We start from the raw sequence: 22,825 nt of genomic DNA on the forward strand, positions 1-22,825 counted from the left end.
TATGTGGCTGGAGATGATACAATAAAGGTATTTAATACCATGGACTTTGATGATGATGTGGATGATGATGATGCTCAAAGAATCTTATCTGAGGCATATGTTTTTTTCACGAGAGCACAGGGACCGAACGAAACCGTTGATGTATACGTGACTGACTTGGAAAAATAAGGCGAAAGACTGTGAATTTGACTTGATTAAAGATCACTTTGTCTGTGGTGTTAACAACGACACTGTGAGAGCTTGGCTTCTCGGGGAAACAGATTTAAACCTAGCAATTATCTGTCGTGCAATCGAAGTAACACAAAGCCATATGAAAATGCTACATGAAGAAGTAGAAGTGGCTGTGAACAAAATCACGAAAACCAAGTCAACAGTCAGACAGGCGAATATCAAGCACACAGGGAAAGAGAAGGAAGAATGCAGGAGATGTGGTTATGTACATGAGCCAAGGAAGTGTCCGGCATATGGAAAAATTTGTAATGAGTGCTCGTGGAAGAACCACTTTAGCCGCATGTGCAGAGCACCAAAACAAAAAGGCAAACTTAGAAAATTGGAAAACAAAGTCCATGAGATAGAACAACAAGAAAATGCTGAATTGTTAATAGGTGCCATCAAAATTGAACCAAGTGAGCAGACAGCTAGCAAATGGCTGGCACAAATTAAGAGACCTTGAGCCAAATGCCACCGGTTGTCCTTCTTGCAGCAACACTGCTCCCAGACCTTCAGCGCTTGGAGTTTGTACGTATCATCTGCAGTCCTGGATTTCCACAGTCAAATGGACAGAGCGAACAGTCCAGATAGTAAAGAACCTGTTAAGAGGGGAGATGCAATGTATGGTAATTGTGTTATTACTCCTTACCTGCTGATGGCGCTCTCTGTCTGGAAATGTGTTGGGAATATAACCTATTGGAAAAAGAGAATAAGAAGGTTCAGTAAAACAGATTGTCATGTTCATCTGGTGTCTCTGTGAATTATTAAAATACACTTTCAACAAACATCACATTGACAATCAGAAAGTGTCTTCAATCTGAGAGACTTTGGTCTTTATTTTGAACAACATATTTATTATTCTTAACTTTAATTTGCTAAATGTATTGAGTAAAAAACGGTGCTTGCTATGTTTCTTTACTTCTACTTTACTATGTGTGAAAACACTCTTGAGTGTCCAAATTGTTTTTGTGGCCACTGTAAAGTCAATTGCCAACATCAAACAGGAAGTGAGGCTGTGTGTTTCTCAAACACTTTGACTTATGGTTTGAAGTTCTGTAGTTTGTTTTGTTCCAGTGAAGGATCAGTGGTAGGACGTCATGTGATTGATTTAGAATAAACTCTAGATGTGTTTCAGTGTGTAATTTGCATTATGTTCAATCAGTGGAAATGCTTCATATCCATGTTTCTTCTGCTTTTAGTGCTGATGTCCCTCATCCATATTGGACTCATTGAAGGTGAAACAGGTGATTCTGAAACCTCTCAAGGTACTGTGCAGTAAAGGAGCAAATTTGATTTACTTTATTGAACATATGTGAATTTAATTGTGGTTTTGTCTATAATGGATAACATCAGGATCCAACATTTGTGTCTTTACTGATGCTTTTTTGTTCATATTTTGCTGTTATTCATCTTCACACGGAATCACCTGTTGTAGGTCCTCATGCTGCTAAAACTGCTGTTTCTGTAGTCTGTTATTCATTCATTCGTTCAATTAATCAATCAATCAATCAATCAAACAAACAAACAGTCAAACAGTCATGCAGTTGTAAATTAGTTCAGTCAAACATGAGTTCTGAAAAGTGAGTTTTGTTTATTTGTTTCTGAGGTATTTCTGCAGAGAGCCAGACTAGTCACATGATAAAGACCAGGCAAACTTAAAAAATAAATTAAAATACAATTTAAAAATACAATAATTCATCAAGTCATGAGTTTCATGTATTTTATTTTAATTTTATTTTACTTTCAAAGTTACATTTAGGAAAACATACTCATGATAATTTATTGCAACAATGTTCACTGTAATTAATGACTGTGTGCCATTAAGATCTTGTGCATCAAATACGCTTAACATTATTCATTAATATAATTTTGGTTGGAAGGCTTGTTAGAGGTAAGCCCACAATTAATAATAAAACCAAAAAACCATGGTTACCATAGTTAAACCAAGGTAACCACAAATTAACCATGGTTTTGCAACACCAAAGTTTAATCATGGTATTTGTAGTAAACATGTGGTTATACAAATAGTAGTCAATATGCCAAAAAAAAAAAACAGGGTTACTACAATTTTACTATAATAAAACCATGGTTAATTTCCATAAGGGAGAGGCTGAAAAGTTATAAATTCTGAATTTCTCATTAGTTCTTTTAAAACCTTCTGAATGAAAACAGCCCTGGTCAGAACAGGAACTGCAACAGCTATAAATGCAGCACAAACAAAAAGCTTTAAAACAGAAAACAAAATGAAACTGATTGCAGGGGTCTCAAAACACATTTTAATGTTAAGATAATTTTAACTTCAAGCATAATCTTAAAACAATTACGATATATTTTATCCAACAGTTTTAAAAAGTTTCTGAAATATTTTCAGACATGTAAAGTATGTTTTTGCTCATTTCACAGAGAGACCCAAACCTGTAGCTCATGTTCTTCCGGATAGATGTGTGTTTAGAGGAGAGACGGTCATTCTCACATGCGACATACAGCAGACAGGAGTCTGGCAGTACAGCTGGAATAAAGACAGCGGACAAGTTTACAGAGCAGGACAAAACCAGAACTATATAATCCCATCTGTGGATCCGTCTCATGGTGGTGTGTACAGCTGTAGAGGAACTCAGAGAAAAGCTCCACATTACTCACAGTTCAGTGACACAGTTACACTGACAGTATCAGGTGAGTGTTTTGAGCTTTTCTTCACATCTCTTTAACCCAAACAAAGCACGTATCCATATAAATGTGTGTTTAGTTTGTTTCTCCTCCCAGTTAAATTATGTTGTAGTTATGAGTTTCTAAACAGATATTGAACTAATCAACTGTGAGCACAATATTAGGTTGTTTATGATCACAGAAAGTCTCAATTTATGTAGTACATGTAGCTCTTTATCTAACAGACATTTTCAGTTCATTGCAGTGAGCTGCTGCCCTTCACTATTTGCAGCTGAATAACTGTCAGAGTATCTAACAAAGCTCAGAGACTTGATCAGACTTGTTCTCAGTCAGATGAAGGTCAGGATAGAAATGACCTTTGACATTATGAAGACACAATTTACCTGTCCTTGTGGCCTGAGAGGGTCATCTGAGCAGTTACTCACACTAAAATATACAGATTATAATAGTGTAGTGAACGTTTGTGACTCAACACATTTCTTATACTCTTCTGTATCAGCCACATCTGTTCTTATAAGAGGGCTGAAGCAATTCAGTTTTAGTCAATCTATTCAGATGCAGAACTGCATACAATGTTTCTTTGTAAGACAGATATGAAATCTCTCAGGTTTCTCCTTTCCAGAGGCACAACTTACTGTGGCAACAATAAACAAAACATCTGTTTGTTTTTTATTATCACGTCAACTCAACCAAAGAACGTATACTGACAAGATTGCAACAGCATCCCACTTCAAAACAGACAATATTTTGACACTCTGTAAACAGAAGCCTCCTCGTCAATAGGAGGAGGAGGGAGGAGGGGGGAGCGCGGATAACCGGTTTGACGCATGACACGTGAAAGACAGGGTGAACATGGCGCAGCTGACGGGACAATTTGAGTTTGATCGCAACCGGACTGAGGACCTTCACAATGGTAAAGGGCTCAAAGCGGGGCATCAGCTTGCGAGAACTGTTGAATAGGCAAATTACGGGTGGACAGCCACACCTTCTGGGAGCCCTAACCCGGTGACGATTGGCAGCTCGACGTGTACGTACTCTGGTCCGACATAACGCTGATCTCACCTTCTTCCAGGTACGTTTACATCTCTGAATAAATGCCTCTATGGAGGGAATGGAGGCCTGGGACTCTTGGGGTGTGTAAATAGTGGGGGTTGGTAACCCAGACAACAGAATTATGGGCATACTCGGCCCAGGACAGTTGGTCGCACCACAATGCGGGATTCCGCGAGGTTAAGCTACGCAACATGCGACCAAGAATCTGATTGGTCCTTTCGGCTTGCCCATTGGTCTGTGGATGGAATCCACAGACTGGGGGATGCCCCTATCTGACGACAGAATTCCCTCCAGAACTGAGAGGCAAACTGAGGCCCTCTGTCAGACACAATGTCCGAAGGAAGACCATGGATCTTGAATACGTGATCCACTATAACCGGAGCGGTCTCACGGGCGGACGGTAATCTTGGGAGAGGGATAAATTGAGCGGCCTTCGAAAAACGGTCCGCAACAGTGAGGATGACCGTATTCCCAGGCCGAAAGTGGAAGACCGGTCACAAAATCCAACGCAATGTGAGACCACGGACGTGATGGAATGGGGAGAGGACTAAGAAGACCTGCCGGTGGAGCGTTACTAGACTTAGTCTGGGCACAGACATGACAAGCAACAAAGCGCTGAATGTCGCATTCTCTAGTGGACCACCAAAACCGTTGACGAATCGCAGCCAACGTACTCCCGGGTGTGCCACCAATTTGGACGAGTGACCCCAGCGAAGAACTGCTGAGCGAACGACCTCGGGGACAAATAACGTTCCCTCAGGAGCGCGGGGTGGTCTCGTGACATGCAAATGGGCTCTCCTTACAGCCTGTTCCACTCCCCAGATGGCCGCCCCGACCACACAACGCTGAGGAAAAATACTCTAGTTGGTCGAGGGACCCCCTGACGAGCCAAACTGACGTGAGAGAGCGTCCAGCTTGAGATTCTTAGAACCAGATTCCCTCGAGCCAGTGTCGCCATTCACCTAGTGCCAGACGGACTGCCAAAAGCTCTCAGTTACCGACGTTGTGGTTGCGCTCAGCGGGCAAGAGGCGATGTGAATAGAAAGCACACAGATGAATCTTGTCGTCAAGGGAAGAGCATTGCAACAAGATAGCTCCTACACCGACATCAGAGACATCAACCTCAACAATAAAGTGTCTCTCGGGATCTGGGGTAATCAAGATGGGAGCGGAGGTAAATAACCCCTTGAGCCGATCGAACACACCCTGCGCAGCCTCGGACCAATCAAATCGAGTCCTGGACGAGGTGAGGATAGTAAGAGGAGTGGCAACTTGACTAAAGTTTCGGATAAAACGGCAGTAAAAATTGGTTAACCCCAGAAACCACTGACGCATCTGCATGACACACAATAATCCGACAGAGACCAGCAAGCACAGCCACTAGAAATAGAGTCATTGATTAGCTCAGAGTGGGAACAGGTGTCACCGCAAAGCAGCGAGAGCGCTGATTGTGATGACAAACAGGTGGAGGTGAGATCTAGCATGAGCATGGGCGTGCCTTAGTGAGTGTGTGTATGTATGCAGGGCCGCTGCTGACCAAATGGGTGCCCTAAGCAGGATTGTATTGTTGTGCCCCCTCCCTCAAATATTATGGAAGTAAAGAAAAAACACCTACTATAGGGGTCAAAATAGAACTTTAATAAAATATAAAAGTAAATAAAAATTTGGAATTAAATTGTATTATTTACAAATTATAATTGTAGCTCTAGACAGTTACCTATGGCTATTATTTTATTAATACAGTTGTCTGATTGATTTTATGGCCTCAAGCATTCAGAAATCATGCAAAAGGAAATTAAGCAGTTTTACTACGATAAAACCATGGTTAATTTTTGTAAGGGTTGTGATGTCCACATGTTTTTTGTTGAATAAATTATAGAGGCTGTGTCATCTATAGCAAAAAGGTGGCCAAAAATTAAAAATTAATTAAGTGGATATTTGAATTAAATATTTGGTCAATAGCCTTTTAAACAAGGATATGATCATCCTATAAGTGTAACAGCAGCAATTACCAGGCTTTTGGCGCCCTTTACAGGCATTTATAACATGTAATGTTGAAAAAATAATAAATAAATAATAATACAGACTCCATCACAAAATTTTAAATGGTTTTAGTGGTTATAATGGGACTTGTATTGGTTTTAATGGAAACTGTAATGGACCATGTGGGTCTCTACCGGTAATTGGTCATCTTCTATTGGCTTGTTAAAACCAATAAATCCTAATGGAATATGTCCCAAAACACACTACAGAAAACCATTTTTTAATGGTTAAAAATTGATAGTTTGTAATGTTTGTAATGGTATTTGTGATTCATTTGTGATGGTATTAGAATTTTCTGTGATGGTTCTATCGTTTTTATTATTATTATTATTATTGTTGTTGTTTTTTTGTTTGTTTTGTTTTCTATTGTTTTTTGGGGGTTCAGCAGGGTTACCTCATTTTTATATAATGCATTTTAAGTCATTTTAAAGGCTGTTGTTGGGTAAGGTTTGTTTTATAACCACAAAAAAAAAAAAATAAATATATATATATATATATATATATATATATATATATATATATACAGTATATACAGGTGCTGGTCATATAATTAGAACATCATCAAAAAGTTGATTTATTTCACTAATTCCATTCAAAAAGTGAAACTTGTATATTATATTCATTCATTACACACAGACTGATATATTTCAAATGTTTATTTCTTTTAATTTTGATGATTAGAGCTTACGGCTCATGAAAGTCAAAAATCAGTATCTCAAAATATTAGAATATTTACATTTGAGTTTCAATAAATGACCATCCCTACAGTATAAATTCTGGGTATCTCTTGTTCTTTGAAACCACAATAATGGGGAAGACTGCTGACTTGACAATGGTCCAGAAGACGAACATTGACGCCCTCCACAAAGAGGGTAAATCACAGAAGGTCATTACTGAAAGGTGTGGCCGTTTACAGAGTGCTGTATCAAAGCATATTAAATGCAAAGTTGACTGGAAGGAAGAATTTGGGTAGGAAAAGGTGCACAAGCAACAGGGATGACTGCAAGCTTGAGAATACTGTCAAGCAAAGCTGATTCAAACACTTGGGAGAGCTTCACAAGGAGAGAACTGAAGCTGGAGTCAGTGCAAGAGTCACCACGCTCAGGCTTCTTCAGGAAAAGGGCTACCAAGTCACTTCTGAAGCAGAGACAACGTCAGAAGCGTCTTACCTGGGCTACGGAGAAAAAGAACTGGACTGTTGCTCAGTGGTCCAAAGTCCTCTTTTCAGATGAAAGTACATTTTGCATTTCATTTGGAAATCAAGGTCCTAGAGTCTGGAGGAAGAGTGGAGAGGCACAGAATCCAAGTTGCTTGAAGTCCAGTGTGAAGTTTCCACAGTCTGTGATGATTTGGGCTGCCATGTCATCTGCTGGTGTTGGTCCACTGTGTTTTCTGATGTCCACAGTCAACGCAGCCATCTACCAGGAAATTTTAGAGCACTTCATGCTTCCTTCTGCTGACAAGCTTTATGGAGATGCTGATTTCATTTTCCAGCAGGACTTGGCACCTGCACACACTGCCAAAGCAACCAGTATCTGGTTTAAGGACCATGATATCCCTGTTCTTAATTGGCCAGCAAACTTGCCTGACCTGAACCCCATAGAAAATCTATGGGGTATTGTGAAGAGGAAGATGCAATATGCCAGACCCAACAATGCAGAAGAGCTGAAGGCCACTATCAGAGCAACCTGGGCTCTCATAACACCTGAGCAGTGCCACAGACTGATCGACTCCATGCCACGCCGCATTGCTGCAGTAATTCAGGCAAAAGGAGCCCCAACTAAGTATTGAGTGCTGTACATGCTCATACTTTTCATTGTCATGCTTTTCAGTTGGCCAAGATTTCTAAAAATCCTTTCTTTGTATTGGTCTTAAGTAATATTCTAATTTTCTGAGATACTGAATTTGGGATTTTCCTTAGTTGTCAGTTATAATCATCAAAATTAAAAGAAATAAACATTTGAAATGTATCAGTCTGTGTGTAATGAATTAATATAATATACAAGTTTCACTTTTTAAATCGAATTAGTGAAATAAATCAACTTTTTGATGATATTCTAATTATACGACCAGCACCTGTATATAGATTCGGGTTCTTAGCAAACTTTCCTTTTGGTATCTTCATTTTAAAGGCTCTCGATGGTTCAACCCCAGAGATATGGAGATCTTAACGTGGCTCCATGAGTGAACTGATAACTTGTTTACATTTTTCAGCAGTCAAAAACCAAATGTGGATCACTTTGCATACAGCTGATACATTTTCTTTTAAAGAGGAATATCTAAAGAACAAATAATGTTGAAACTAGAAATATCTCTCTTTTTTTTTTCTATCAGCTCAACTGCATATACAGTGAGGAAAATAAGTATTTGAACACCCTGCTATTTTGCAAGTTCTCCCACTTAGAAGTCATGGAGGGGTCTGAAATTGTCATCGTAGGTGCATGTCCACTGTGAGAGACATAATCTAAAAAATAAAATCCAGAAATCACAATGTATGATTTTTTAAGTATTTATTTGTATGATACAGCTGCAAATAAGTATTTGAACACCTGTCTATCAGCTAGAATTCTGACCCTCAAAGACCTGTTAGTCTGCCTTTAAAATGTCCACCTCCACTCCATTTATTATCCTAAATTAGATGCACCTGTTTGAGGTCGTTAGCTGCATAAAGACACCTGTCCACCCCATACAATCAGTAAGAATCCAACTACTAACATGGCCAAGACCAAAGAGCTGTCCAAAGACACTAGAGACAAAATTGTACACCTCCACAAGGCTAGAAAGGGCTACGGGGAAATTGCCAAGCAGCTTGGTGAAAAAAGGTCCACTGTTGGAGCAATCATTAGAAAATGGAAGAAGCTAAACATGACTGTCAATCTCCCTCGGACTGGGGCTCCATGCAAGATCTCACCTCGTGGGGTCTCAATGATCCTAAGAAAGGTGAGAAATCAGCCCAGAACTACACTGGAGGAGCTGGTCAATGACCTGAAAAGAGCTGGGACCACCGTTTCCAAGGTTACTGTTGGTAATACACTAAGACGTCATGGTTTGAAATCATGCATGGCACGGAAGGTTCCCCTGCTTAAACCAGCACATGTCCAGGCCCGACTTAAGTTTGCCGATGATCCAGAGGAGTCATGGGAGGAAGTCATGTGGTCAGATGAGACCAAAATAGAACTTTTTGGTCATAATTCCACTAAACGTGTTTGGAGGAAGAAGAATGATGAGTACCATCCCAAGAATACCATCCCTACTGTGAAGCATGGGGTGGTAGCATCATCTTTGGGGTGTTTTTCTGCACATGGGACAGGGCGACTGCACTGTATTAAGGAGAGGATGACCGGGGCCATGTATTGCGAGATTTTGGGGAACAACCTCCTTCCCTCAGTTAGAGCATTGAAGATGGGTCGAGGCTGGGTCTTCCAACATGACAATGACCCGAAGCACACAGCCAGGATAACCAAGGAGTGGCTCTGTAAGAAGCATATCAAGGTTCTGGCGTGGCCTAGCCAGTCTCCAGACCTAAACCCAATAGAGAATCTTTGGAGGGAGCTCAAACTCCGTGTTTCTCAGCGACAGGCCAGAAACCTGACTGATCTAGAGAAGATCTGTGTGGAGGAGTGGGCCAAAATCCCTCCTGCAGTGGGTGCAAACCTGGTGAAAAACTACAGGAAACGTTTGACCTCTGTAATTGCAAACAAAGGTTACTGTACCAAATATTAACATTGATTTTCTCAGGTGTTCAAATACTTATTTGCAGCTGTATCGTACAAATAAATAGTTAAAAAATCATACATTATGATTTCTGGATTTATTTTTTTAGATTATGTCTCTCACAGTGGACATGCACCTACGATGACAATTTCAGACCCCTCCATGATTTCTAAGTGGGAGAACTTGCAAAATAGCAGGGTGTTCAAATACTTATTTTCCTCACTGTATGCATACCTGAGTGCCAAAAATATACTCTTCTTTTTTCCCCCAAACTTGTCATACCTTTAACTCTAAAATAACTCAAGATATTTTAATATCCATCTAGGTTCCCATTCTTAATAAACTTTTCTTTTGCAATTCTTCATTTTTAAGGCCCTATATTGTTCAGTCCCATAGATATTGGGACCCAGTGTGACTCCAGATCCATTTTTTTTATTTGACCAATTTTTAACTTTTAAAACAGCTATTAGTTATTGTGTTTAAAGATGGTAGTCTGAAGAACAAATAATACTGAAACTAGAATTGAATATTGTTTCCTTCTATCAAAGCAATTGAACATAACACACCTCTCTGAATGCCAAAAACAAACAAATTTTCCAAGTATTTAATTCAGGAAGTGTTAAATATATCTTAATGTAACTTTAGATTCTTGTTCTCATGTAACTTTCCTTTCAGAGTGTTCTTTTTTAAGGCTCTATATGGTTTAGTCTCATTAATATCGGATGTCAGTGCAGTAATGTGTAGTTACAATACTGTGTATTTGAACTCTTGGTAGCCTCAGAAGCTGTTAAAATGAACAAAATCCCATCAAACATCTCAAACTGATTCAAATATAGATTCTTATAAATACACCTTTGAGAGCAAGTTAATGTGCCTCAATTTAACCATTTTCAGTGGATTTTTGGTACTTGGAGAGTTTTGTTCAATGCAATTCTTTTCATAGAAGGAAACAAGATACATTTCTAGTTCAAACATTATTTATTCTTCAGACAATCCTCTTTAAAGTAAGTATATTATGTGTGTAAAGGTGATTTTCAATCACTAAAAATGGGTAAAATTCAACAATTTGAACATGGAGCTGCTGTGATATCCCCATATTTATGGGAATTAATTATTATGGGGCCTTGAAAATTAAGATTTCAAAAGGAAAGTTTGTTAAGAATGAAAATCTAGAAGGATATTAAAATATCTTGAATACTTTCAGAGTTACAGGCATGCAAACTTTGGAAACATAATATTTATGGCACTCAGACAGGTCTGTTCTTTGCAATCTGTCTATCTATTTTTTATTTATTTATGCATGCTTTGGGTGGGAATTATTTAAATGAGTGATATTGTGACATGTACGTTCCCAGATAATATATAGTGAAAAAATTCCTTTGGAGTGATTTAGGAGTGCTTTAAATTTGAAGATCTTTAAGGAAGCTAAAAAGCTATGCCAGTTATGACTAAGTGAATGAATCGCGTTTGTACCGAACTCTTATTACAAAGCAAAAACAAACATTCTCCTTCGATCCATGAACATTTCTCCCAGTTAATGCATGCAATCTCACAGTCTGTCATAGCAAATCAGCACATGCTGTTGTGAATAATTAAGCAAAGCGTCTTCTCATTGGATAAGAACATGCAGTCTCATGAATAATTAAATAGACATCAACGCGTCATCGATGTACTGTAGTCCAGAGCCATAGAGAGTAATTCCGTTGACTCCAATGGACCGTTTTTTTCCCCTCAGTTCTCAATGCAATCCAATTGCCCGCTATGAACTTCCTGGAACTATTGAGGTCTACGTGAATCACGTGACGATGGAGCGTTTTGAACTTCCATTGTTGCAACTCTCTCTCTCTATAGCTGTGTCCCAAAGCTAAGTGTACACACTTCGGAGTGAGCATTTTAAGTGCGAATGCGTCACACCGACACTACGGAGACTGTCCCAATGTGAAGTGTACACACTCCGAAGTCCGTATTTGAAGTGCGATTGCGTCACAGCGTCACGACGTAAGCTGTCCCAATTCAGAATGCGCACTCCGAAGACCGCATTCCAAGGCCGACTGCGTCACCGCGGCGCGACGAAAGCTCCAGTAATTTGAAAGCGACTTCAAATGCGCCCTCCGTTTCCCAGGAAAATGAAGTGTACATCTATGGACACTTCGCACCCTACCATATCCCAGAATCACTTGCGCGCAGATGATGACGGTGTTCATATTCAAAGAACATGGCAGATTTTATTTGTTTTGCAAAAGCTTTACAGTTTTGAATGATATCTTGCATCTTTATAACCAACCAGGGTTGGTATAGCCATATCGCGCTGGCGCCTCACGCGCAGAAAGATACAACATATTTTTGTGACATTGCAGCCAGTTCATTATCAAAATAAAATACAGTTAAAGGAATGTATAAAAAGTTACAGTACTCCGTTGTCCAATCTGTTGCGTTCAGCGTGACCACCGCCTCACTGTGCTGATATAGCCGATGTGAAGGATGATGTTTTACGTCGATGAAAGTACAAAGTCTATAATATATATATAAATTTTAGCATCCAGATACGTCGCGAATATGGAAACATTTGGATTCGTGCCAAGGGTAGGCATCAGTTTCACCTTTAATTTGTTTTTGGATTGACGTTTTTATAGTAGGCTATAGGCTAAGTTTAGAGGATTTGTTGTGGAGAGAAACTAATAACTGTGTTTATAATGTTTGTAAACATTTTGATTTACTGCCATTTTAGCCTACATAATTTCTGAATGTAATAATAAAATGCGACGCGACTATATGTTTTTTTTTTCTCAAAACGCAATTTTATACAAGTAGCGTTTTTTTTTGTTTTTTTTAACAATGCAGCAAACGTTTTTAAATATCTTTTAAAAAATACTTTAATGTCTTTAAACCATTGATAGATTTTTTTATTTTATTTTGTTTAGTAGCCTACATTTAGGCAAATCTAGAAAAGATGATGCTGTCTGTGACTAAGCCGGTTAAGATACCATCTCTTCCTGTTTTTTTTCTTTCTTTTTCTTTTTGTGTAAAGAAAACACTGTACTTTATTATTATAGGCAAAGACAATTAAAAAAAATAAATAAATAAAAATAAGGATATTATTCTACTCGAACCGGTTTTGGAACGGTAATAATAGAAAAACGCAGGAACAGAAACGTTAAAATATGATTGGCACATTCAGCTTTATCCTGCAGTACAGGGTCTGGTCTGATTTAGGGAAAGAAGGAAAATAAACATTGTTCAGAGCTATGACAAAGTAATTAGTAAAATAAATATTGAGGTACTTTAGTGAACTACATTGGGGTGAAACATTCCCACCATCTCCTCCAGTAAAATATAAAATATAAAAACAAATATGTGCAATGCTGGTGTCACGGTGCACACAGCAGGGAGGAACGAGGAACACGCAGACGAGGATAAACTTCAAAATAATAGTCTTTAAGGAGGACATCAGGACAGGGCAAGACAAGGCAAGGCAGACACGGACAGGAACACTGGAGAATAACGAGTAGACCAGACGAAATCTAACTAAACAGGCAGGAACTAAATACACATGACAATTACTGATAATTAGACTAAACACGGCTGGACAAGACTTAACTAATAATCACACTTAACAAGGACAGGAACAACACCAAATATGGACAAAAGAGGCGGGAACATGACACACACGACAGAGGACGTAACAGTACTCCCCCCTCCCGAAAGGCGCGACCCGCGCCGTAACAGTTCCACCAGGGAGGGGGGGTGGGCACTCTGGAGGCCCCTCAGGACAGACATGAACACAGGACGGGGACCTCCAGAGCGTAACACACAGACGGAGGCCCAGGCAGGGCTGGGAGCACTGGCGGTCATAGATGGTCTTCGTGGCCGTGGCCTCGGCTCCCTCGGCCCGGCCACTCCACCCGGAGCTCTACTACCCCCCCCCCCAAAATTTCCTTGGGGAATCCAGGGGGTATCAGGAGCCCTCCGGGGCTATACAGACAAGACACTGGCCAGACACACAGACAGGACCGGATAGCCCTCCAGGGCTAAACAGACAGGGACAGGACAGGCCAGACACACAGATAGGACAGCCCACAGGAACAGCTTGGAAGTTGAGGCTTCCTCCGGGCATGACAAGGAGTCAGAGGCCCTCACAGGGTCCCTCAGCAACCGCTTCCACTTCCACGACAGGCAAGGAGCCGCCTGCCCTCGACGAGTCTCCATGGACAAGACAAGGTAATGTTAAAATGTTCCTGTGGGCAAGACAAGACAGCACTCCTGGCCGTCACATGTGGACTTGATCCACAGGGACCCGGGACTGGACTGGAGTCAGCGGCGGCCGGCGGGCGAGAGCTCCAGGCGGGCTTGCCATACGCGCTCCAGGTGGGCTTGCCATACGCGCTCCTGGCGGGCTAGGGTGAGCCGCGGACGGCGGCGTGAAGGGAGGGAGCCGCCGACGTTCGGGTTGGCTTTCCCCGTGGTCGGCGGCGTGCACGAGCGGCAGCCCGTGAACAGGACTGAGGACAGCCGCGGACGGCGGCGACAATTTCCCCGCGAACGGCGGGCTGAAGAAAGCCGCGGACGGCGGCGATGAACTCCCTGCGAACGGCGGGGTGAAGAAAGCCGCGGACGGCGGCAGACCTTTTCCCGCGAACGCCGGGCTGAAGAAAGCCGCAGACGGCGGCCAACTAGATAGGCTCGCGGCCAACGGACTCGCAGCACTCGCGGCGATCCCGCCGAACTCCCACGCCTTTCCGTGGGCTAGAGCGGGAAGGACGAGCGGCGACTTCCATGCCGCGGGACAGACAGGAACAAACCAAAACCAAAAGACTTAAGAAAAACGGAAAACAAAACGTGGTGAAGGGGCGCCGCTTACTTTGTGGTCTGGTCTTCTGTCACGGTGCACACAGCAGGGCAGTGTTGCCAACTTCTTTCAATGGAAAGTAGCTAAAGCCAGTTTGAAAAGTCCCTAAATGTCGCTAGATGATGTTATACGCTAATTAGCATATTCATGACGTCATCACGTCATATTGCCTTTTACATTGTTTGTCTCTCTGTGCTCACATACTGTATTTTAATGCAGCCAAATTAATAATAACTGTTTTCATTTATATATTTTACTGTTTCTGATGTCAGACAAAAGAATAAAATATGAAATAGTGACTGAAACGCTGCCCTTTAAGACTAACGTTACATCTCCCTTTCAAGACAAAATCTGCACAAAAATCCTGATTTATAATTGAGCCGTCTTCTGATTAAATCAAATACACAAAAGACAAGACAATTCCTGTGCTGTGATATCGGCTATATTTGCATGTAAAATTAGAGAAACAACATAATATCTATTTTAACTCAACGCGCTGCTCCTCTCAGCCGCTCGCTGAACAGAGCACATGCAGAGAAAGAGGTGCGTGCGCGCTGACCTCGCGCCGTTGCGGCAGTCCGAGCGATCACAGAGACTTGCTAAGGTTTGTCCAAGAAGTCGCTAGTCGCTTTTTTGGAAAAATAGTCGCTAGGGGGTCTGAAAAGTCGCTAAATCTAGCGACAAAGTCGCTAAGTTGGCAACACTGCAGCAGGGAGGAACGAGGAACACGCAGACGAGGATAAACTTCAAAATAATAGTCTTTAAGGAGGACATCAGATCAGATCAGATCAGATCAGGGCAGGGCAGGGCAGGGCAGGGCAGGGCAGACACGGACAGGAACACCGGGGAATAACGAGTAGACCAGACGAAATCTAACTAAACAGGCAGGAACTAAATACACATGGCAATTACTGATAATTAGACGAAACACGGCTGGACAAGACTTAACTAATAATCACACTTAACAAGGACAGGAACAAGACCAAATATGGACACAAGAGGCGGGAACACATGACACACACGACAGAGGACGTAACAGCTGGCTCCATAATTTTTTTTAAACGACCTGTCAGGATGGCAGCCAGGGACGATTCTAGGATTTTCATTTTAGGGGGGGCTCAGCCCCCAATGAGGGTATAATAATAAAAAATAAATAAATATTTACAAAAAAATTGATTGAAATTTTGTACAAAAAATTGTAGAAACGTTCTACATAAATTCAATTCAAACAATAAAAATTATTTTTTTAAATTAATACAAAACACACACACACACAATGTTTCAATCTCTGTCAATCACTCTGATATGCAATTAAAATGAGTGCACTGACTGAGTGCTGTCGGTCACTGTCTTTAATCATTTCTATGCATAACTGTATGGTAGTTAATGCCACATGCACTGTAATATTATGTTCTATATTGAAAGCTAAATTTTCAAATGAAAATAGCAATAACGTGATCGTTTTATAAAGTCATGTGTTAAGGGCTTTCGCTGAAGGAAACAGCTGTGGTGTGATGAGTGGTGAATGCAGCGAAAACTTTACAGTAGATTGGAAACCGATTGCTCTCCCATGACTGTTTGTAAACTGTATTTATGACAAAGAACTGCATAGATGTAGATATTATAACAATCTAAAGCCCCCCTAAAAATGGCCTAGCGACGCCCATGATGGCAGCTCTCATCTAGCACCGTTGCTACGCGACAGGAGCCACAATCGGGAACACCTGGTGGCGCAAATAGGAAATCCTGCGAAGGCGGAGCGTCTCATGCACTTTGGAGTGTCCTTCGTGCACTTCGGAGGCGTGGCCTTCGAAGTCCGTACACTCCGAAGTGTGCACACTTAGCTTTGGGACACACCTTATGGCTCTGCTGTAGCCCATTGCCACTTTTTTTTTTTTACAGTCTATGATTGTCACGTCAAAAATTGTGACGTCAACACGATGTAGATTTTAAACCCCGATGATGAAAATAGCGCAAAAAACGCTTAAAATTAACCAGTTTTCTCCAACACTCCAAATGATCGGATGCTAACATTGTCTTCTATGATGTACAACACAAACACCTCTGCTAAAATCTCAGAAAAAGTAGTCTGGGGTTTCATGACCCTTTAAATAAATAATTAATTAGTGTTCATATTCATATCACATTCACCTCTTTAATGCTCTTTTAAAATCAATCTTTGTGAATATTTTCCTTTTAATCTTCTGTATCAGCCACATCTATTATACGATGACTGAAGCAATTCACTTATAGTTATTATTTCAGATACAGAAAGTTTGTTCTTTCAGTATTTCATGCACAACCTGCTGCTGAATGATAAAAACAAAACAAAACAGTGTTTGCTCTATCATAATGATGTGCCATGTGCATTCAAATTTAAACTTTTTCTTATTTTTCTGGACAAACATTCCTCTGTTTTAGTCAAATTAAGCTCATTGAAGAATGTTATGGATGCATCAATGTCAAAATTATTTTTCTGATGCATACAGATACGTTAGATTTGTCTAACACAGGTAGATCTGTTCTTGTTCTCCTGCAGATCTGAAGCCAAAGCCTGAACTCACATCAGATCCTGCAGGAGCTGCGCTGACAGGAAACACAGTGACTTTGACCTGTCGCATGGATCCGGCCGCTGGATGGGACTTTTACTGGAACAAACACACACTGAACTCTGAGACAAAGACAGAAACAAACTCCTACAGAGTGAAGATTGATTCAGTGTCTGATGGAGGCCAATACAGGTGTAGAGCTGGAAGAGGAAACCCAGTCTACTACACACAATACAGTGATGCACTGTGGGTAAATGTTACAGGTGAGAGAGAACATGAGTATGAGACACAACATACAGATCAGAGACAATATCTGCAGAACTTCTAAAACATTTAAATAAAAAATAAATGTAATAATCTGTTTGTACAGTGAGTCCTAAAGCTGTGGTGACGGTCCGGCCTGATGAACGAGTGTTCAGAGGAGAAACAGTCGCTCTCAGATGTGATATAAAGTGGGGAGGAGACACTGAGTGGACGTACAGATGGGAAATAGAGGGAACAAACTGGTATAAAAACTCTGCTGACCGATGTACAGAAGAGTGCAGCACCAGTGAAACTGATAATCAGAAAAACAGAAATGCTGTCGGCTGGTGTTTAACACAAGAGTTGAACATCAGCAGTGTTGATCACGTTCACAGCGGTAAATACACCTGCAGAGGACAGAAAAACACACAATGCTCTCAGCGCAGTGATGCTGTTACTCTGACTGTATCGGGTGAGTTTGTGTGTTTGTTGATTATCATCAGTGTGAACAGCTTCTCTCTCTATAACTCGTCATGTTTTGTTCAGCTGAAGCTCGGGCAGCAGTGCGAGTGTCTCCACAGCCGTGGCTGACTGAAGGAGACTCAGTGACTCTGATCTGTGAGGTTACAGGCTCCTCTACAGGCTGGACATTCAGCTGGTTCAGAGATGATGATCGTCTGTCAGACAGCAGCAGAGGAGCTGGAGGCTCTTACACTCTCAGTCCTGCTGCTCTACAGCACACAGGAGTTTATACGTGCAGAGCAGAGAGAGATCCCTCTATTTCTCAGTCTAGATCAGATTGAAAGGACTATCAATTACACACTCATATATATGAATAAGACTGTTTTTATTTTAAACTTTAGTGCTACATTTCATCTAATTTTACTAATTTCATTTAATTTTAGATTTTATTACACAAACACATGTGCTGTCAGTTTTGAATGAGGTTTTCTTCTTCTCAGGTGTTTCTCCTTCAGTGTCTCTGGAGGTCAGTCCCAGCAGAAGTCAACACTTCTCGTCTGACTCTCTCTCTCTGAGCTGTGAGGATCAGAGTAACTCTGCTGGATGGACGGTGAGAAGATACACAGACAGAAACACAGAAGATTGTTCAAAACAAACAGGATCTACATGTCGAATCGTCTCTCTCAGCACATCTGACTCTGGAGTTTACTGGTGTCAATCTGAATCTGAAGAGAAACGCCATCCTTTCAACATCACTGTTCATGGTGAGTAATGTTAGATTAAGTCTTCACATCAGAAGTTTCTGATCCAACCACAGATGCCGAATCCTGAGAAACCCCAGTCAGCAAAGTTTTGTCTGACACCCCAAACATTAACAGCAAGTCATTGACTGAGAAACCCAGAGAAGAGCAGAAGCAGAATTTACTGAATACTGAGTAACACTTTATTTTAAGGTGTCCTTGTCACACTTGTTACTTGTACTTAATATTATAATAACAATAAAGTATGCATAATTACATGCAAGTAACCCTAACCATATAGTAAGTACATGACATGTAGTTAATTAATGTTACTCAGTAGTTAAATGTATAATTACACTGTAACAAGGACACCTTAAAGGGGTCATCGGATGCCCATTTTCCACAAGTTGATATGATTCTTTAGAGTCTTAATGAAAAGTCTATAACATACTTTGGTTAAAATTTCTCAATGGTAGTGTAAAAAACACCTTTTTTTTCCCCTGTCAAAATCAGCTCTGTTTTCATCAGGCCATTATAGTCCATGTCCCTTTAAATGCTAATGAGCTCTGCTGACCCCGCCCCTCTCTTCCGTGGGGTGACAAGCAGACTGTAAACTTCAGCCACAAAACTGGCTAACTAGTACATTATTAGGAAAGGCGATTTGCAAAGATTCATAAAAAACCCCTATACTCACTTCTTCTGTAGATGAAGCTGGATCACGAATGATTCACGCGAACATAGATGCAGGCAGATCGGAGATCGGCACATTCACTTCAAAATGAAATTAAAGTTAATCCTCTGCGTCTTCAGCGGTTCAGATGGCGTGAGTAAATGATGACTGCTTTATTCATTATTACATCCAACAACAAAACGCCTCAATTGATTAATCGGGGACATCTTGTCTTCCCTGCACCGGAGGCGGACAGCTCTCAGCTCACTCAGGGCGGGTCTAAGGTAAAATGGTCTTGTCAATCAACTATCGTGGGAGGGGCCTGTGCAGAACTACATTTGAGAAAGAGGACTTTAAAATAGGGATTTAAAAAAAAAAAAACGACTGGGTGGATTTTTATCATTATAGGATGGATGTGTACACTTCCAACACACATTTATGTTCAAACAACTTGTAAAGTGAATTTTGCATCCGATGACCCCTTTAAAATAAAGTGTAACCGAATAATGTTATATTTCTTGTGGTCTAAAATTCAGAGATGGAAACTCGAGTCGCACTTAAGTCGCATAAATAAAGACTTGGTACTTGACTTGGACTCGTGACTCGTGAGACTCTAAAAAAACGCGAGTCATTTGGTATAGGAGTTTATATGAATGTATCTCTGAGGGGAACTGGCTGTCTTTAGAAAAGTTTAGATGGTATTTTCTTTTCATATTGCCTCTCTATAATGCATATTAAAGTAGTGCTCATAACTGCAGCGCTGCTTTGTTTACAGCGGAAACCAAGGAAACGATGTTTAATTGCTGCTCAAGCGCCACCTGCTGGCAGAGAGTGAATTTGCTTTCTAATTCAGCCCATCTGCTGTTTTGTTTCGTGCAGATGTTTTATGTAGAATAGTTTCACAAAACTAAAGTCAGACCATTTTGTTTTTGCTTCAAATTTCAAAATTATACAATCCAATTTAGATTAAAAGCTGCTCATGCTGGATGTATGCAACCTCTTTGTTTGGACTGTGTTGTGTAAAAATACAGTGGTTGCTTCTAATTTTAAATTGAAAAAGAGCACAGACAAAGCCTTATTTATATATTTTTGTTTATATGAGATTTCTTTCATTTGTGTTATTCATTTGATTGATTGGGGTTTGTTTTAAAATTTCAATTTAGTTTTGTTGTTTGACACATTTCAATTTTACAAAGAAATGTGCAGCGTTTTGTCTGACAATAAATTGACACCTTTTCATTTCTAATTTGTCTTAAACTTTGTTAGTTTTTTTTCTGAGAAAATCATATTGTGAAATCAGTATTTCAAAACGGCTTTCTTTAGGCTGAAAGAACTGTTGCTAATAAATAGAACAAAGACTTGAGACTTGACTTGGACCTCAGAGACTTGTGAACATGTCTGCTAAAATTACTGCTTTGCAACACCATCCTGTGACATTAAAACCTGGACATTCTCTTACTCTACCTATATCTATTGATACAATCATTAAACAGTAAATATATAATGTAATATAATTGATCAATGAATCAATCAATCAAATCAGTGAGTATATAAATAGTTAAATAACTATTATAAATGATGTTTGTTTCTGGTTATCTATGTACAACATGTATCAGTCTTCTTACATGCATGTGTCTCTTGTGTTGTGTAGATGGTGATGTGATTCTGGGGAGTTCTGTTGATCCTGTGATTGAGGGAGATACTCTGACTCTACACTGTTTACATCGATCTACAAACTCCCCGATCCTCGGAGCTGATTTCTATAAAGACGGATCACTCGTCCAGAATCAGACGACAGGAGAGATGAACATCACGACTGTCTCAAAGTCACATGAGGGTTTCTACTCCTGTAAAACAGAGAGAGGAGCGTCACCCAAGAGCTGGATCTCAGTCAGAGGTGAGAGTCAGTGGAGCTCAGTCTCTGTGAAATCTTTTGATTTTATTCATGTGCATTTGTTCATACACCATGTGATTATTATATATCTCTGGCTCTTATTTCTGGTGCAATAGAAATAATTATTGAAAGCTGTGTTTATTATTTCACTCAATAATGTGCTTGTTTTTCAGTGTCACGTTCAGGTCAGATTTCTGTCTTCAGCATCCTCAGTTTTCTTCTGGCAGCTTGTCCGTATCTGCTGTCGACAGTCGTGCTGCTGTTCAAATGCTGCAGAGCGAGAGGTAACACTTCTGTCTGATCCGTTTCTCAAATCCTTCACATTCCCTCTTTGACAGACACAGCATATCTTCAACAGATGATCAGATCATTTATCTAATCAATAACTCCAGTGGAAACAGAACATAAAGTGACCAATTACATTGTGGAAATAAATGTTTTGTGTGTGTTTTTCACAGTTTCATCCACTGAAGACCAAAGCCAGTACGCTGTAACAGAAGAAGAAACTTAAACTGATATTCCATCCATCCATCCTCCAATCCGCTTGTCCTCTGTAGAGTCACATCATGCTGATCATCCCCGGCGTCTCGGGCTGAAGGCACAGTTTCTGGATGGATAGATGGCTCAGTCATACTCACAGATAATTCAGTGTCTCTGATTGATTGTGGGGGGGACCGGAGCACCCTGATGAAACCCACAGCAGCACATGGAGAACATGCAAACTCCACACAGAGAGAGCTCCTGGCTCAGCCGGGACTCAAACTGGACACTTTCTTGCTTTCTGAGCCAACATGAGTCTTAAATGTTGAAAATAACATGTTAAATGTGTCTGCTGAAGACCGAAGCTAGTAAGCTGTAACTCATATAAATATTACTATTAACATATGTGTTATATACATTATTTAACTTGTCTTTAAGTATGGTTTGATAATAGTGTATTCTGTTCTGATTTCATATGCTTTAAATTAGATTAGTGACTTTATCATGTGTGATGTTTGTCTGGGCTTATTGTGAAAGCTTGATATTTGATGTTTTAGATGACTTGTTTGAGTAATTAGCAAACATGCATATAGTTTTATTCTTTATCACGGTCTGTATGAGTGAATTACTGTTGAAATTAATATGTGTATTCCAAAGAGCATTGTAATAAATATGTCTTATGTAATCCAAAAAAATAAATAAATGCCATAGTGTCCGCCATAACCAAATGATAAACCTGTTAATTAAATATTTTGAAGGTATTTAATAATTTAAATTCATTGTGAGCTATCGAATGTTTTTCATCAAAATAAATGCATTTTAAAGCAGTTCTCTAACAGGGCCATGAATGAGAAATGACAGTGAAATATCAGCACAGAGATGTTTCTACTCACAAACATGATTATTTTAACTTGATTGTCAGTAAAAACAGAAAGAGGCATCACTAATATCTGAAATATTAAAGTTGTTTCGAATGTGAGGAACACCAGGTACATTATATATTTGAAGAAAGCAGACCTCCACCAACATCTATTATACACTGTAAAAAAAAAAAAAAAATTTAGAAAACTTAAAAAGTTTAAGGCAACCAGCTTCAGCAGATTTTTGAGTTTTCTCTACTTGTTGTATTCAGTTTATACAACAAAAAGTTGAGAAAACTCAAAAATCTGCAGAAGTTGGTTGCCTTAAACTTTTAGGTTTTCTTAACATTTTTTTTACAGTGTAATTATGACTGAGAATTTTTTTTATATTTAA

The 22,825-nt window shown here is 40.0% G+C and overlaps 1 protein-coding gene across 1 annotated transcript; it reads left to right on the forward strand.

Moving 5' to 3' along the window:
* Positions 1-316: 316 nt before the first annotated feature.
* On the forward strand, positions 317-22,294 carry LOC131543882 (Fc receptor-like protein 5). The gene is made up of 10 exons (XM_058781691.1): positions 317-626; positions 1,410-1,475; positions 2,614-2,883; positions 17,073-17,345; positions 17,453-17,797; positions 17,872-18,123; positions 18,249-18,551; positions 20,849-21,094; positions 21,265-21,375; positions 21,550-22,294. The coding sequence occupies exons 1-10, from the start codon at positions 317-319 to the stop codon at positions 21,600-21,602; spliced, it is 2,229 nt and encodes a 742-aa protein (XP_058637674.1). The 3' UTR covers positions 21,603-22,294.
* Positions 22,295-22,825: the final 531 nt, after the last annotated feature.

Source organism: Onychostoma macrolepis, chromosome 07 (genome assembly GCF_012432095.1).
Source record: "Onychostoma macrolepis isolate SWU-2019 chromosome 07, ASM1243209v1, whole genome shotgun sequence".
NCBI lineage: Eukaryota > Metazoa > Chordata > Actinopteri > Cypriniformes > Cyprinidae > Onychostoma > Onychostoma macrolepis.

What these genes read in the sequence shown, in the direction of transcription:
- LOC131543882 (XM_058781691.1), top strand. Translation starts at nt 317, where the DNA reads ATGCTACATGAAGAAGTAGAAGTGGCTGTGAACAAAATCACGAAAACC. An exon ending in TGCCATCAAAATTGAACCAA is followed by an intron (nt 627 to 1,409) that starts GTGAGCAGACAG and finishes TTCTGCTTTTAG; the next exon opens with TGCTGATGTCCCTCATCCAT. An exon ending in TATTTCTCAGTCTAGATCAG is followed by an intron (nt 18,124 to 18,248) that starts ATTGAAAGGACT and finishes TTACACAAACAC; the next exon opens with ATGTGCTGTCAGTTTTGAAT.